General features: G+C 39.6%; 1 protein-coding gene across 2 annotated transcripts in view; it reads left to right on the top strand.

The window, feature by feature from the left end:
- The window catches only part of BTLA (B and T lymphocyte associated), a 56,782-nt gene extending 43,573 nt beyond the window's left edge, over positions 1 to 13,209 (top strand). For both annotated transcript variants that reach the window (XM_021007174.2, XM_021007173.2), the window contains exon 5: positions 10,026 to 13,209. In XM_021007174.2, the coding sequence (XP_020862833.1) occupies positions 10,026 to 10,322 (297 nt within the window). In that variant the 3' untranslated portion in view covers positions 10,323 to 13,209. The remainder of the gene's footprint in view (positions 1 to 10,025) is intronic.
- Positions 13,210 to 16,219: the final 3,010 nt, after the last annotated feature.

The following is a 16,219-nucleotide window of genomic DNA, read 5'->3' as shown; positions in this document are numbered from 1 at the left end:
GATTACCTTAGATGCTTACTAGCTGTGTAACCCCGGGCAAGTCATTTAATCTCTCTGTGCCTCAATTTCCTCATCTGTAAAAAGTGATGATAATAACATCTACATCCCAGGGTTGTTGTGAGGATCACATGAGTTAACATACATACATAAAGTGCTCTGTAAACCTAAATATGCTTTATAAATATTTGTCATTGTTTAATCATGTCTGACTTTTTGTGACCCCACTTGGGAGTTTCTTGGCAAAGATGCCAGAGTAGTTTGTCATTTCTTTCTCCAACTCATTTTATGGATGAGGAAACTGAGGCAAACAGGGTTAAGTGACTTGCCTGGGGTCACACAGGTAGTAAGTGTCTGAGGCTGGATTTGTATTCAGGTCTCCCTGACTCCAGGCCAGGTGCTCTATGCACTGTGCCACCTAGCAGCCCATATAAATATTAGCTCTTATTATTATTATTATTGCAATTCCACACCTTGTCTACAGGTTTTTGTCTTAGAAAGTTGCCTTGAGTTGCTGAGAGGCTGTGACTTGCTCTAGATCACACAGCCTGTATACATCAGAAGGAGGAATCTACCCAGCTATTCCTAACCCAGAGGCCAGTTCTCTTATCCACTGTGTAATGCTACCTAACATGTTTGCTCCAAGAACTTGGGGGGGGCCCTCTGTGGAAGCTTTAGAGGAGGATATGGACAAGACTTACACAGGAGTGGCAGGCATATATAAGCTGTGACTTGCATCATTTGAGGGATGCAACATCCATTGCATCATAGTCCTACTAAATATTATGGGCAGTGTCCTTGATGCTTCTCTTGGCTTGGGCTTCATGAAATCCAGAAGAGTGATAATGCCTCCACACTTTCCCATTGGTTTTCACCAAACAGGGTTCGCTTTATTTGAAAGTCACAAAATGTCTGCAAATCTCCAGAATGCTGATATTGACATTCTTCCATTCTAGGTCTGTGGGATTGGAAACTACTTGAGAAGGAAGTTGAGAGAGGATTTGTGGCCAAAGCAATAAAGAAAGTGAGGAAGGGAACTGGTAGGGACAGTGATGAGCATGTGAAGCTTGCAAGAGCCAGTGATGCTGCAGCTCTGTCCTTATCACTGAATGGTCCTTCACAGCTGTAATGAACTAGGGAGCCTGTCACCAGGTGTATGGAACCATTCTAAAGTGATCAAGAGAGCACAGTGACAGTGATAGACAGAGAGACTCATTTTGGACTGTTTACTTTGCACATCACCATTTCCAGAGATGTGAGTCACATGTTTGTATTGGAAAGAAAGGAGAAACCAGTTAGCTCTATTAAAAGATGAAAAGTAAACCAAAACCTAGCCAAAAAACCAGGAACATAGATTATATCATAGAGATTCATTGATGCTTCTGTTTTTTTCTTTTTAAAAACTAAACATTATATATATTTTTTGGTTTTTTTGTTTCGTTTTTGGCTAGGCAATGGGGTTAAGTGACCTGCCCAGGGTCACACAGCTAGTAAGTGTTATGTGTATGAGGTCGGATTTGAACCCAGGTCCTCCTGAATCCAGGGCCGGTGCTCTATCCACTGCGCCACCTAGCTGCCACAATTATATTTTTCAATAAACAAAAATCTGCCTTCTCTGCCTCTCATCCCACCCACATTGAAAAAGAAAGAAAAACAAAATCTTTTTTTTAGCAAATATAAATGAGCAAAACAAATTCCCATGCCAGCTATTTCCAAAAATATGTTGCTCAATTTTTGCTTTGACTCCATCACTTCTCTGTCAGGAAGTGGGTGACATTTTTCACAGTAAATCTTCTGGAATTGTAATTGGCCATTGTGATCATCAGAATTTCAAAGTCTTTCAAAGTTGTTTGTCTTTAAAATGTTATTGTCTTGTATGAATTGTTCTCTGGATATTGCTTATTTCACTCTGCATTAATTGACTAAAGTTTTCCCAGGCTTCTCTGAAACCGTCCCCTTCATCATTTCTCATAATAAAATTCGGTCATGTTTCTATGTCCCCTCAAAAGTACATCCTCCGCTCCCTTTTCAGCTCTGTTTTATATGTGGTCTTCTCTCATTAGAATGCGAATTCGTTGAGGGCAGCAGCTGCCTTTATTTTTGCTTCAATTTGTAACTCCAGAGTTTAGCACAGTGCCTAACACAATCTAAGCATTTTAAATAGGCTTATTACCTACCTATCTACCTCCCTATTATGAGAAGTGGCCTATTGCTAGACTCTAGCTGACACAAGTGACTCTCTATTTGACCACTGATTGACCTGCTATATAATACCCAGCAGCTGGCTTGGTCATCTGCATTTAGGGTTAGGAGGGCAAGATTAGCAAACTTTACTAATCATAGTGTCCTTTTGGTTGATGATGACCGGTAGAAATCAAAGGACAAACTACTCATTGATTGACTGTCCCTAAGGTTTTCCTGCTACTCAGTTCCCTTTGAGTTTTCCCAGCAACAACAATCAGATATATGAGGGTAGAGATCCAGGATATCTGGGCTCTCAATTGGAGTACAAGCCCAAAGCTACTTTCGTCATTGTATGTTTAAGGGACTGTTGGGCAATGGAGTCACACACAAGCTTACATTCCTGCGAGTAATAAACTGCTGGACTTGTGAGTACTTACGTTCCTGTTCTATGTGGCCTCACTCACGATACTTTCACACCTGCCTAAAAATACCTTGTTTATCAATTCACTAATTGATAGACACCCTCTCAGTTTCCATTTCTTTACCACTATGAAAAGAGCTACTATAAATAACTTTGTATGTGGGTTCTTTTCCTCTTCCTTTAATCTCTTTGGAGGTGTAGACTTAGTAGTGGTATCCATGGATCAAAGGCTACACAGTTTAATAACCTCTTGAGCACAGATAAAAATTGCTTTCTAGAATGGTTGGACCATTTTCATGTGCTTGTTTTCCCACAGCACCTCCAGCATCTGTCATTTTCCTTCATGTTTATTTTTAAGTCATACATCATCTTTTCCTGTTTGAACATATCCTATATTGGTATCAATTTGTCTTCTTCCACTGGGGGCAAGAACATTTTCCATCTTAGTTTGAAAGCCAAAACAAATAAGGCAATTACTAACTCAAATCATATAAACTTTTCACTTTTTCCAGGCCAGTTTAGTACCCAGATTCTCAGTTTTAGGTCAGACTTTTATTTGACACAGTCCAAAGGAGCAGGCCTATCATGGTGCAAAATGCATGCATCCATTACGGGCCCAGCTCATGAAAAGTTAATTCAAGAGACATCTATAGCAAATTAGCTAAAACAAATTAAGTCACATCTAAAAGATATCTTATATTGAAAAAGTCAAGATTTTTTAAAAAGGGGGGAAAAAAGAGACCATAGTATCTCTGCTATACTTCATTAGAACTGCTATCAGGTACCAACATCCTCATTCTCCTTCACTAAATCCACATCTACCATCCAATCAAAATTTTGTAGCTGTTGTCAAGCTACAGGACACTCATCCTCTTTCCACAATGAGTTCAGTACCACTAGGGAACTTCAACATACATATTGATAACTCTCTCAAATCCCCTAACTTCTCAGTTCCTCAACTTGCTCATTTCACATAACCTACTCCTGTACCCCACCTCAGCCTCACAAAAAGATGGTCAAACCCTTGATCTTGCATTCAGCCACAGATGCACCACTTCCATGTTCATGAACTCTAAAATTCCCTTATTTAATCACAATCTGTCATTCCACTCCTTCTTCTGCCTTCCAACTCTAAGCCGTGAAATTGCCAGTTTAAAGACTTATTTTGCTGCCAAAACCTGTGGTTTCTTAGAGTACCACTCATAGGATTTGCATAAAGTATTTTAGGCATATAAACTCATTTATTTACAAAAATGACTCACTGTTGGAAGCAGGCAGGGCCACAAATATGCACATAACATGGCAACAATTTTAAGTAGGACTAATTGTTCAGATTATGACAGCTTCTCTCTTATGTATCCTGTCCCGGTTCCCAGAAATGTCAAATTTAACCCTCTACTTTGCATGTCAGTATTTCCTGCATTTACTTTTGACTTGATGTCAGTGAATTCCTTTGAACCAGTAACACAACATCTCTTTATTTCTTTATTTCTCACAAGAGAATTATAATACTTTTCCCTGATTTTTCCATCTATTTTTCTCAGTATTTGTGATTCAGAAAATCATAAATTTCCTGCAAAATGCTGGAAATTCCTATGTGGAAACACTAAGACAAATACACAAATAAGTATAGTGTAACACAAAAAGTGTCATAAGGGAGGGGCACAATGCTTTGAGGTTTGAAAAGAGGAAGTAAGGTATGCATAGAGCAAAGAATATCGAATTTGCCCTTCTAGAATCTGGATTTGTATCTTAATTCTGCCACCTTCTAGCTCTATGACCCTGGAAAAGTCACTTTAACTCTCTGGGCCTCAGTTTCCACAATGGCAAAGTGATGGTGTTGCTTATTTCCTCTCTAAATCCATAATCTTAGAAATTGGAGAAGATACTGGGAAATCATCATGGAGGGCATATTATTTGAGGTTGAAGAATGAGCAGGTCACTGACAGGTGTAGGTGTGGGGAAGGTCATTCTAAGTAGAAGGGAATAGCAAAGCTGTTGAATTGAAATGCCTGGAATTGTACCAGAGGTGGGAAAGCATGGGATATGTTCAGAGAATAGTGAATATAGAGTGCATGAGGCAGAGGTGGAGGAATGAAGGAGAATAAAGATGGAGAATAGGATGAGACTGTATTATGGATAGCCTTGGATTCCATACTTAGGAGTTCAAATTTAATTCTTTAGTTAGCATGGAGCCATTATAGTTTTTTTGTTTTTACTTTTGGCATGGGAGTGATAAGAAATTTGGCTGTTATAGTCAGAGTCATCCTGAAGAGAGATTATTTGACTCATACCCAGTCAGGAAACTGGGGGTTTGCACCCAAGTCCACCACTGGCTGTGTTACTCTGAACAATTCACTACAAGTCTTTGAACCTCAGATTTCTCATCTGTAAAATGAGGAAGTGGGATAAGATGTCTTCTCAGGTTCCTTCCATCTCTAACATTCAGAGTCTAGATCAGAGCAACACATTGGGAAGATTGTTTGCTCTGTAAAACCTAGATTGTGGGAGCAGAGATAGCAGGAAAAGAGACCAGATGAAAGATTGTTTAATAGTTTTTGTGGAAGATAATGTGAATCTCCTCTAATGTGGTAATAGTACAAACAGAAGGGAAGAGACAGAAGGAGGAGAGTACAATGATAGAGTTAATAAGATTCAATATTTGATTGGATTTGGGTCTTGAAGGATAGGGAAGGCCTAAAGATGAGTCTAACATTTTAAATAGGAACGACTGGGAACAGAAAGATTCCATTAAAAGACCAGGGACATTATGGGGAAAAGATGATTCAGGAATTAGAGGAGAGGCTCTCTTTGGCATATGCTAGTTTTGAGATATCGGTAGTATACACACGAGAATATTCAGCAGGCATTCAGAAATGCTGGATAGGAGGTTAGGAGTTGAGGCTAGAGATTTGAGTCATTTGTTTGAAGATTTCATTTGAATCAGTGGAAGTAGAGGATACTACATAGGGAGTGTATGTAGAATTGAGGAGAGGTTCTCTTACATAAACAAAAGCCTTTCAGGAAATTCAATTCCACAAACATTTACTAGGCAACATTTACCATATGAAGAGTTCCATTATCTGCTGTGGGAAATACAAAGTTCAGATAAGTCATGGTCTTTGTTCTTATGTTCCTTCAATCTAGTAGCAAATATGACACATACATGATAAGTACATTAGAAAGATGCATAGTGAAACCTAAGTTGATTTGATAATTAATTTATAAGATTATGAAATGGGGCAGGTACACCTGGCTCTTTGGGTACTCACTGGGAAAGGTCATGATGGCAATGGGGAATAATGCTTCAGTAACACTCTAAGAAGGCACAGAGGGTGTAAGGAGAAATGGCATAGAAAATACAGACACAAGCATTGAAAAGGATACAGAGACAGATGGTGTAATGACAAGGGATAGAGTAGTAAAGAAAGGCAGTCAGTGATGAGGAGGAAGATGGAAAGGGGAAAAGGCTCAAATAATCATTCACATAGCCCTGGATTAGAGTTGGAAACATTTGGCAGCATGGAATTGATGGAAATGGAAGAGGGCATGAAGGAAAGGAGTTTGAGGTCTCATTTTTATAGGGTTTTTGGTGGGAACAGAACAATTCTTATTTGGCCTATTTTGGGGTTGGTTCATTAACATGTCCAAATCTTTTCAAAGTTGTCAATAAATCTTTAAAGTTAACATGTCTGCATCATCTCAAAATTATTAGCCTCACAAAACATCTGTGATCTGCTGGTCTTATTGAATATGCCTGGGACTTGTCTGAGATTTACATGTCATAGGACCAAAAATCCGTAACAGTAAAGTTTAGATGGCTTCCCCTGATTCAGCACATATTACCAAGATGTGACTTTTGGTTAATGTATGATACAATTTGTAAATTATTCTCTTTTGATCTTTGGGATGGTCTGTACGTGACTTATAGGTTCCCCTTTGCAATCTTTTATCCTGCTTTTGCTACTTTATATTGGCTACTTATACATTTATGTACTCTGCTGACTAGAAGAAAGGGTGGTGGTCAGAGAGACTAGAACAAGAATCCATTTGAACTCATATGTCAAGTGTGAGAAGGAAAAATACATTACCAATTGGAGAGATCAGGGAAACTTAGAAGGAGAAATAAACATTTGTTAGATATTGAGGATAAGTAATCGACAAAGAGGGAGACAATTCCGAGCAGAAGACACTCAGTAAAAGGCACCAAGACAGAAAGATACATAATATATTTGAGGGGACAGGAAGTAGTCCAGTTTGGTTGGAGTACAACTAGCAGAATTGGCAGGGCTTAGGATGAAAAGTCTGAAAAGATAAGGTGGGAATAAATTGTGTAGGTGGGAATAAATTGTGTAGACAAGTAAACGAATAACAACAGATTGAATGATGAGTAAAGTAATTGATTAAAAAAATGGCCATGATGGGGAAAGAGAAGTCAAAGTTAATATCAAGAGTTTCAAGGATTGAAGATGGCAGGAAATTATCTTTTTAAAAAAATGGAAATAATGAAGTCAGAGGGAGTATCAGGTTTAGGGAGCAAAACACATGTTTAGGACATTTGGTAGCTGAATTGCGCAGTTGAATTTGAGGTCCTAGTGAACCATAAATATAGAGATGTCTGTAAGCTATTGGGAATGCACATATAATATTCAGAAGAGATGTCCAGGCTGACAATGGAAATTGGAGAGTCATTGGCATAGAGATGATAGTCGAGACCATGAGAGTGAATGAGTATAGACACAGAAGAAAAGAGGACCAAAGACATTTCTTCTATCTTATCTAATTTGTTTTCTTCCTCACCCCTACAGGTTAGTGTCACCCCAGGTCTCTATATACTATCACTCCTGGATGAGGTCTTCCTGACTCTGAGGCCTACTATTCCCTGTCGCCTCTTCTAAAGAGAGAACCAGAGTCTTGGAGACAGGGGGAAAAAAAGGTCAAAATCCCACTTTTGACACATTTCTGGCTGTGTGACCCTGGGCAAAGCACTTAACTTCACAGGTGCCCCAGACACTGCTGTTAGATTATGAGTTATAGAAAAGTTGCTGAAATGTACTGGTGGAGGGAATTTCCGCACCTTAGATTTCCTCTACACAGATGAAATCACGACTATTGAATTTGGCCAGAACCTGTGCAAAGGGTGGTAATGTACTCTATGGACTTCAAGAGAGGAAGAACTTTTAAATGAAGAGGAGAGATGAATGGTTTAGAAGTAGTGGGGAATGAAGAGGATGCTATGGACCCTGTGAGTCAAGGGAAATGGGAAAAAGAGGGGCCTCTAATCAAAATCTTCAGGGCAAAGTCAGGTTCCCATAAAGGCATATGGTACAAGGCACATTAATTGATTGGATAAGAGAACATTGGCTTCAGCAGTTACGTGATCTCTGAGTCAATTTCAGTCAAATGGATGGGAAAGAAAGCCAGATTGAAAATATCCATGAGTGAGTGGTGGAGAGGAAGTGGAAGCAAACACAAGTAACTTACCCTTTCAACAAGCTTTGCTATGAAGGGAAGAAGGGAGAGATGGCTAGGTAGTGTGAATAGTTAGCAGAACTCAGTGAAGGAGTTTTGTTATTTGGTTTCGAGTGATGAATCTGAACATGTTTGTAGTCAGAGGTAAAGGAACCAGTGGAAAATATGAGACTGAATGTATGAGAAGGGAAATAATTGGTGAAGGATAGGTCTCTATGCAGCAGTATTTGATGAGACCAAGGTATAGCTAGGTAACTTAAACTGCTAGCCAACCTTACCTCGGAAAGGAGGAGAGACTGAAACAAAGGAGAGGAGAAAGGTGAAGAGAGAAAGATTTGAACATAGAAGAGCTTACATTAGGAGCCTTAACTTCTTCAATAAATTAGAAGGCAAAGTTATCCTCTAATAAACAAGTCAATAAACATTCATTAAATGCCTACTACGCACCACGCACTGTGCTCAGTGTTGGTGATACAAAAAAAGGTGAAAACAGTCCCTATTTGAAAGGCTTGCAGAGAGAATATGGAGAAGAGTGTGATTGACAGTGTCAAAGACGACCTTACTTAAGAAAAATGAAGACCAAGAAAAGGATATTAGATTTGGCAATTAAGAGATCATTGATAACTTTGAAGAAAGCAGTTGAATGATAAGGTCAAAAGACAGTCTACAGAGAATTAAGACAAGAGTGAGACAAAAGAAAGTGACAGCTCTGATTTTAGATAAAAAGTTTAGCCACAAAAGGGAGTAGAGATATAGGATGATAGTAGAGATGGATGGATGAAGTAAGTTTGGCTTTTTTTTTTTTGAGGATAGGGTGAGACATGAGTGAGTTTGTAGTCACCAAGGAAGTAACCAGTAGACAGAGAGAGACTAAAGATGAGTGAGATAGTGGGGATAGTAGCACAGACAATCTGCTGGAGAAAGGCCAACTAATTATGTGAGACAGGGGTGAAGGGAGAGATAGTGGTAGAATGCATCTGAGTGATGTGAGATGAAGGGGGGCTAAAATGGAACTCTTGGTGAATGGCATCAATTTTTTCATTCATTTATGAGGCAAGCTGAGATAGTGGGGGAGGGGTGGGAGTGAATCATGGGAAGTTTGAGGAGGGATGAAAAAATTTGGAAAAGCTAGTACCATGAGTGGGATAGTGAGTCAATTAGGGTTGTATAAGGGTATTGCCTTGCCACAGTGAGGGCTAGTTAAGATTATGTAACAAATTTCTAACGAATCCATCCAGTATGGTTTTGTAATTTGCTCTAGTTTCGTAAGGAGCAAAGATAGTGGAGTAATCCAAGGTTGAGAGAGATTGGCAGTAGAATAATGGGGCAAGAGACTGAAGACCTTGTTCACCAAGGGGTCAAAATGTAGAGGGTAGCCAGTGTGGTGTTGACAGCCTGATAAAAAACTGAGAGGAAGAGGGATTGGAGGCCACAACAAAGATTTGAGACGTAAAACAGTGGGAAAGTTGGAATGAAAACAGAATGCGATCAGATAAAGTAATTTCAGAGTTTAGGAATGTGAACGTGAAAGTAGAATGACCAACTCATTTGCTATATAGATAAAGAAACTGGGGTGTAGGGAAATTAAGTGACTTGGCATTCTGCTAACACCAAAAATGCCCAATGATCAATCACTCTACTGACTTTCTTTTCTAAGTATACATTTATCTTACTGTTCTTTATCCTTTACCTACCTGAATTTCTGTAGCATTGGAGGTTTTATTAGAGCACAAAACACACTTCATACTCTTCCCCCAAACCCCATTTCTATAATACATTCTACACTAGCTATGTGACCCTGGACAAGTCACTTAACCCCTATTGCCTCACCAAAAATTTTTTTAAAAAGATATATTATAATAATCACATTCTATGGCTCACTGACTCAGTGGTACGATTAACAGCTATCACATTCTCACATGAAACTGAAAGTCATCTTCTTGTCTTGCAGGTTACTCCACACCAGCCCTTTGATTTCAACCAAGCTGAAGAGGGCACAATATATAACTCCACTCTACCTAGGCCCCTGCCTTTGTCGTCTGAAACCATAATTTATAATAATGACGCATGGCCTAAGATCCAGCTGGGAACCAAAGTTATTTATTCTAACCAAGGCTCAGAGGAAAATCAGCCTGGTATTGTCTATGCTTCTCTGAACCATTCTGCCAATGGAGTGAACTTCTTAAGGAGGGCAGAACGTGTGACAGAGCAACCTACAGAATATGCATCCATATGTATGAGGAATTAAATTTGCTTCTGATTGCTCTTTCTTTCCTGTGGGAGAGGCTGCCTAACTTCTTATTAACCAACTGTCCATTGGGCAACTCATCCATGAGATGTCATCCTTTGACCTTAAACACTCCAATGAAATTGATGTTCATCCTTTGCTGGGTCTCAAGAGTCCACATGGTAAATATGGAACACCTCTGGAAATTCACTGGAAGTTTCATAGTCTCTGAATAACCAAACTTCTTCACCTGCAATGGTTATCTACACCACAGCCAGCCTTCATACCTAGATAGAAAAAAAAGAGAACCTTGACATGGTTTTACCTTGCAATATGTCACTCAAGAGATGTGACTGATGATGTTATATTCTTTGGAGATTTTGGTCAAGAAATCAAGGGAAGAAAATGAACTTTTGTTTTCACGTTCAGTTCACTACACCCTACTTAAACAGGAGGAATGTACACTCCAACTACTAACTCAGAAACATGATAATGATGGTACTTTTCATTTCAGTAAACCTGTAGTGAGAGGTCATTTGGTGGCATCCTCTCAAATCTCTTCAAAGTATGGTTTATGGGCAAGAGATAGAACAATTTCAGATGTCTCTATGGTCTAGACAGAGGTTAAACTATGGCCCATTGCCAAATACAGCCAACTGCTTGTTTTTTTGTACAGCTTCAGAGCTAAGAATATTTTTTTTACATTAAAAAAAAGGTGTGTATTTTAAAAATGCAAAAGCCATTCTTAAAAAAAAAAACTATTCTTAGCTTGTGGGCCCATACCAAAACAGTCTGTGGACAGATTTTGTCACTTGTGGTCTAGGGCACCAACAACCCTAAGGAGGTAAAGACTCAATGAACCAATAGCAGAGAAGGCTAATCCCTAACCCCCTATTCAGCTCATTCTGTACTCCCTCCCCAACTTCCACCTCTCCCCAAACCTTGGTCTGTTGGGGCTGCACAAGCCCCCTACCAAGTTTGCAACAGAATTCAACCCAACCCATCCCTCCTTCCAAAGCTGAGGAAAACCAAAAGACAGAAGCTTGTCCTGGCTGGGTCAGCAATGCTATGTGCTGCAGAAGAGGGGAGTAATTGCATGGAGTGAAGGAGTAAGGTCAAAGGGTCTAGAGAAAAGTTTAGCACAGTCTGCCATATGGCAGAGATACATGAACTATAGGATCAATGGTTTTTGGATTAACCAATGGAAAAATTCCTCCACTAAGAAACTGTGCTTCCTCCTTCTCCTCCTTGACATTAGCACCTTGGGTTATAGCTCACGATGCTTCATTCTATTATGGCTGCTTTATAATAATAAAATAATAAAAACAACAACAACAATAATATATATATAATTTACATAGTGCTTTAAGGTTTGCTAAATGTCAACCCATTTGATCCTATGAGATAGGTTCTATTATTGTTATTCTCATTTTACAGATAAGAAAACAGAGGCTAAGAGAGCTTAAGTGACTTTCCCAAGGCCATGCAACTAGTCTGAAGCAGGATTCAAACACAGGCCTCTCTGACTCCAAATACAAAACTCTATACACCACACCATCTAGATGTCCCTTAAATGAGTTTACTAATACATAAAACCATACAAATGCTTTCTCTTTTCCCTATCCATCCAATAGATACTCTATAATGAAGTGATTAACTTGAGGGAAGGGATAGGAGGTAGGCAGTATAGGGGAAAAGTCAAGGAGTAGGAACTGAAAGCAGATGTTAGCATAGAAAGAGCTAGTGCCTCAAACTTTTCCACAGGTGCCAGGGAGAGCTGGACAGTGGTGACAATGGGGGAAGGGTACTGCTGCAGCCTTGTCTGTACCATCAGTGAGGACTCTGCTTTTCTCCCTTCATCAAAAGCCATCAGGCTGAGCCCCACAGCTTGTATGTGTGAGTGAGTGTGTGTGTGTGTGTGTGTGTGTGTGTGTGTGTGTGTGAGATCAGCAGTCAAATTGATTTTCCTAAAGCCCAAGTCTGACCATAACAACTCCCTACTCGATAAACTCCAGTGGTTCTCTGTCACCTCTAAGATCAAATCCTCTGTTGTTCAAAAGATCTTCCTACCCTACCCCTCCCCACTCAACCTTCCCAGTCTTCTTGCACCTTATAGTTCTTCCTGCCCAAGTATTGTTTGACCCAGTGACACTGGCTTCCTTACTGTTCCTTAAGCTACATCTCCCAACTCACCCATTTTGCCATTTTCACTGGTTATCTGCTATTTAGAGGAATGCACTCCCTCTTCACCTCCACCCTCATAGCTTCCCTGACTTCCTTCAAGCCCCATCTAAACTCTTACCTTCCACAGGGAGTCTTTCCTGATGCTCCTTAATTCTAGTGCTTAATAAATGTTTATTTCTGGAGAAGGAAACGGCAAACCACTCCAGTATCTTTGCCAAGAAAACCCCAAATGGAGTAATGAAGAGTCAGACAAAACTGAACAACAAGAAGTGTTTATTGACTAATTAAGTGACTCACTGGAGGGGAAAGAGAGTGGCACTTCAAGAGGGCATGGGATTCTCCCATATCCCCTTGCTCTAAAGCCTCTGAACTGGTATGTATCTTCTCCAAGATCAAGGCTTGCGAGCCCCAGGCTTCTGGATCTAGACCAGGGGTTCTTAACCTTTTTTGGGCCATGGACCCCCTTGGCAGTCTGATGAAGTCTATGGACTCCTCAGGATAATGGTTTTAAATGCATAAAATAAATTACATAGGTGTATAAAGGAAATCAATTATACTGAAGTACAATTAGAATTTTGTAATTACAATTATCAAAATATATTTCTTAAAAGTTCAAGAATCCATGCAATAGACAAACTGCTGTTGACTTAAATGGTGAATTATTTATGGAGTTCAATCTGGAAAGAACATTAATTGTGCCTAGAGTAAATTGACTTTAGCTTAAGTACCTGCTCTGCTGTGGTTTTGTTCTATTTATTTAACCTCTCTGAATCTCTATTTCCTCATCTGAAAAAAAAAGTGGTAGGGGTAATAATATTTGCATTTCCTATCCTTCTAGCTTAGTTGTTAGTATCAAAATAAGAGCACTTATATATATAAAGTGATTTGAAACCATATCTACCATAAGCTACTTCTCCACTTTACTTTCGGTATGGTTATTCACAAAAGAAACTGTGACTTCACAAGCTTCATCCAGTTACATACCAGGCCCACTAGACCCAAGTCTGCCCATGTGGCCTGGGTTCCAAATTGCTGAAGAGCATCTCATCAGGATTGGGACTACTGATCACATTACCCCATGAGAATGATGTCAGGGCTGTAGATTAGACTCGATGGCATCAGAGGTGCGTCCCACTTCTTCGGGTCAGTGATTCAATGAATTTTTGCCCTATTTGCATTGTTTGTTGGGCCAAAACAGCCAAGCTTTTCCTTTTCTTTTGTCCTATCATTAAGTAAGAGATCATTCTTCAAGTTTTATCTTCCCTCCTCCAAGCCCACCTTGAATCTACCAGCTTCTCTCACAGTGGGCACCAACAAATATGCAGAAAAACAAGCACTGCCACAAGAGCCTTAGGAGGCCTCTGATTTGATTCAATTTTTCAGTAAGCATGTGATACAACACTTCCAGGGGAAACGGTTCACGGATACGGGTAGATAGCTAAAGTACAAACATGAACGAGCCAAACACACAAGAGAGGTGCAAACCGAGTGCACGCAGACATCTGAGGAAGGAAAGAGCACTAAAAGAATGTGGGTGGGATGTGGGTGGAAGAGCGCTCTCTCCTCTGAGTCTTGCAGAATTCATGTTCATTTGCTATTTCATGACGGAGCTAAATGCTAGTTCTTTCGTTGGTCCTGGAAGAGAATGTGATCCCAAACAATGACTATTCATTTTCCTAAAATTCTATTTCACAATGAAACAGTGTGCTGGGGAGTTTATTATAAAGGTACCTTTGTCAGAACCTAAAACAGACTAATAGAATCTGAGTTACAAAGGGATCCAATCTATTCCATCACCTCTACAATATCTCCCCAGAGGGGATGTCCAGTCTCTGTGGAAGACTTCCTAAGGGAAACCGTTCCACTTTCAGACAGTTCTAATTGTTGTAAATGTCTCCTATCAAGCCAAAATCTTCCACTCTGCAATTGCCTTCCACCCACTGCTCTACATTTTTTCCTCCGGGGGCAAGCAGAATAAATATAATTCCTCGTCCTGTGATAGCTTCACTAAAGCTTCACTTCTTAACTTAAGATTTCACTAATTCCTTCTGCTGAGCATTGGAAGGCTTGTCCACCTGGATATTGAGGGGGTTGCAGCCAATGTAGACTGTGTGGAGGTTGACTTTCTGCTGGTGACTGTAGATTTTCGTTCATTGGTGGCGGTTAGTAACAGCATGGGCTACCATATGTGCTACTGTCATCTTTACCTCCGTCCCTACAATTGTAAGCTGCAGTCTGTGAGCATCAAGTGATACGTAGGCACAAGACAAATTTCTAGGACCACAAGAATCTATGTGCCTGTGTGAGGGTAAGTCAAAATCAAGAGGTCAATAGATAGTCAAATTTGTGAGTTTAAATGCTGCCTCGAACACTAGCTATGTGACCCTGAGTAAGTCACCTAATCTCTTTCAGCTTCACTTTCTTCATCTACAAAATAGCAATATTAGAATTACCTCACAGGGTTATTATAAGGATCAAGTGAGATAATAATATGGAAAGTGCTTTGCAAATCTTAAAGCTTCAGTGCTTGATTTAACATCTAAATCTTGACACCAAGATTCTGTGATTCTAATACTAGGGTAATTAATGTAATATCGTTGTTAGCCATCATCATTGTCATCATCATCATCATCATCATCATCATCATCATTCCAAGCAAACCTGTACGTGATAAAGGTTAAGAACTCAGCAAAGTGACTAGGTATTAGGCACAGGTCACCAGCAACAAGCTTATTACTGAATCAATTAAATTCTGAACTCTTTCTTTACTGCCTACCTAGGACCACAAATGGGATCTGAGAATGGGTGGGATTATCTACAATGGAGGAAACATGTTTGTGTTCTTCTAATTATGTGTATATATACATTCATGCATACATGTACACATAGGCCAATGGTGGCAGCATGAACCATTACATGTGGTACTATAGCACTCATACATACATACATATGTGTGTGTGTGTGTGTGTATATACACACACATACAAGCATGTATACACATAGGTATAGGATTGTGCCCGTATGCAGACACTTGTGTCTAAGAAGGTATATGTACATGAATACATTATTGTAATATGCATGCCCATATACATGTGTATACATACATGCATGCATACATATACATATCTGAATATACATGTGTATTGTGTTGGTTATAATGAGGAGCTTCTAGTCGAAAGTTACAGATAGGCACAAATGCCAGCCAGCCAGACCTAGATACTACCAAAGTTATCTGCATTCATTGCTTTCAGCCCATTTGTCACACGATTCAGTCTCATTGTATTTTTAACCACTTTCAGCTGCAGATATTGTGGTATGAGGTTTAACAGGAAGTAAACTCCCACTTAACAAATTTCCCACCCATCTTTTTTTTTCAGAACCCATAGTCCTACTTTGTGTAAATTGTCTTCAATAGATTATAGAGCCGTAATGACCTCAAAAGATGAGGTTGGAAAAAATATGAGGGTGGATCTGATCCTCTGGACCACTTTCCCTTGCTTACTACCCTAACATATTTGTGGGGGAGGATGTAAAAAAATGCCCATAGCAGCAAGCATTTGGCTTGTAATATCTCTGTGAGTAGAGGTTTCAGAAAGGCAGAGTGTGAACTGATGCACAGAAAGACTTTCTAACAATCAGAGCTGTCCAAAATGGAGTGGGATCATGATGAAGGCAAATTGCCCCTCAATATAAATCTTCAGCAGAGGTTAAATGAAGACTTGACAGGAATGCCA

The sequence above is a fragment of the Phascolarctos cinereus genome, unplaced genomic scaffold, assembly GCF_003287225.1.
Source record: "Phascolarctos cinereus isolate Bilbo 61053 unplaced genomic scaffold, phaCin_HiC Scaffold_726;HRSCAF=1367, whole genome shotgun sequence".
In the NCBI taxonomy this organism is placed as follows: domain Eukaryota; kingdom Metazoa; phylum Chordata; class Mammalia; order Diprotodontia; family Phascolarctidae; genus Phascolarctos; species Phascolarctos cinereus.
This window is presented reverse-complemented; position numbering and strand designations above follow the sequence as displayed.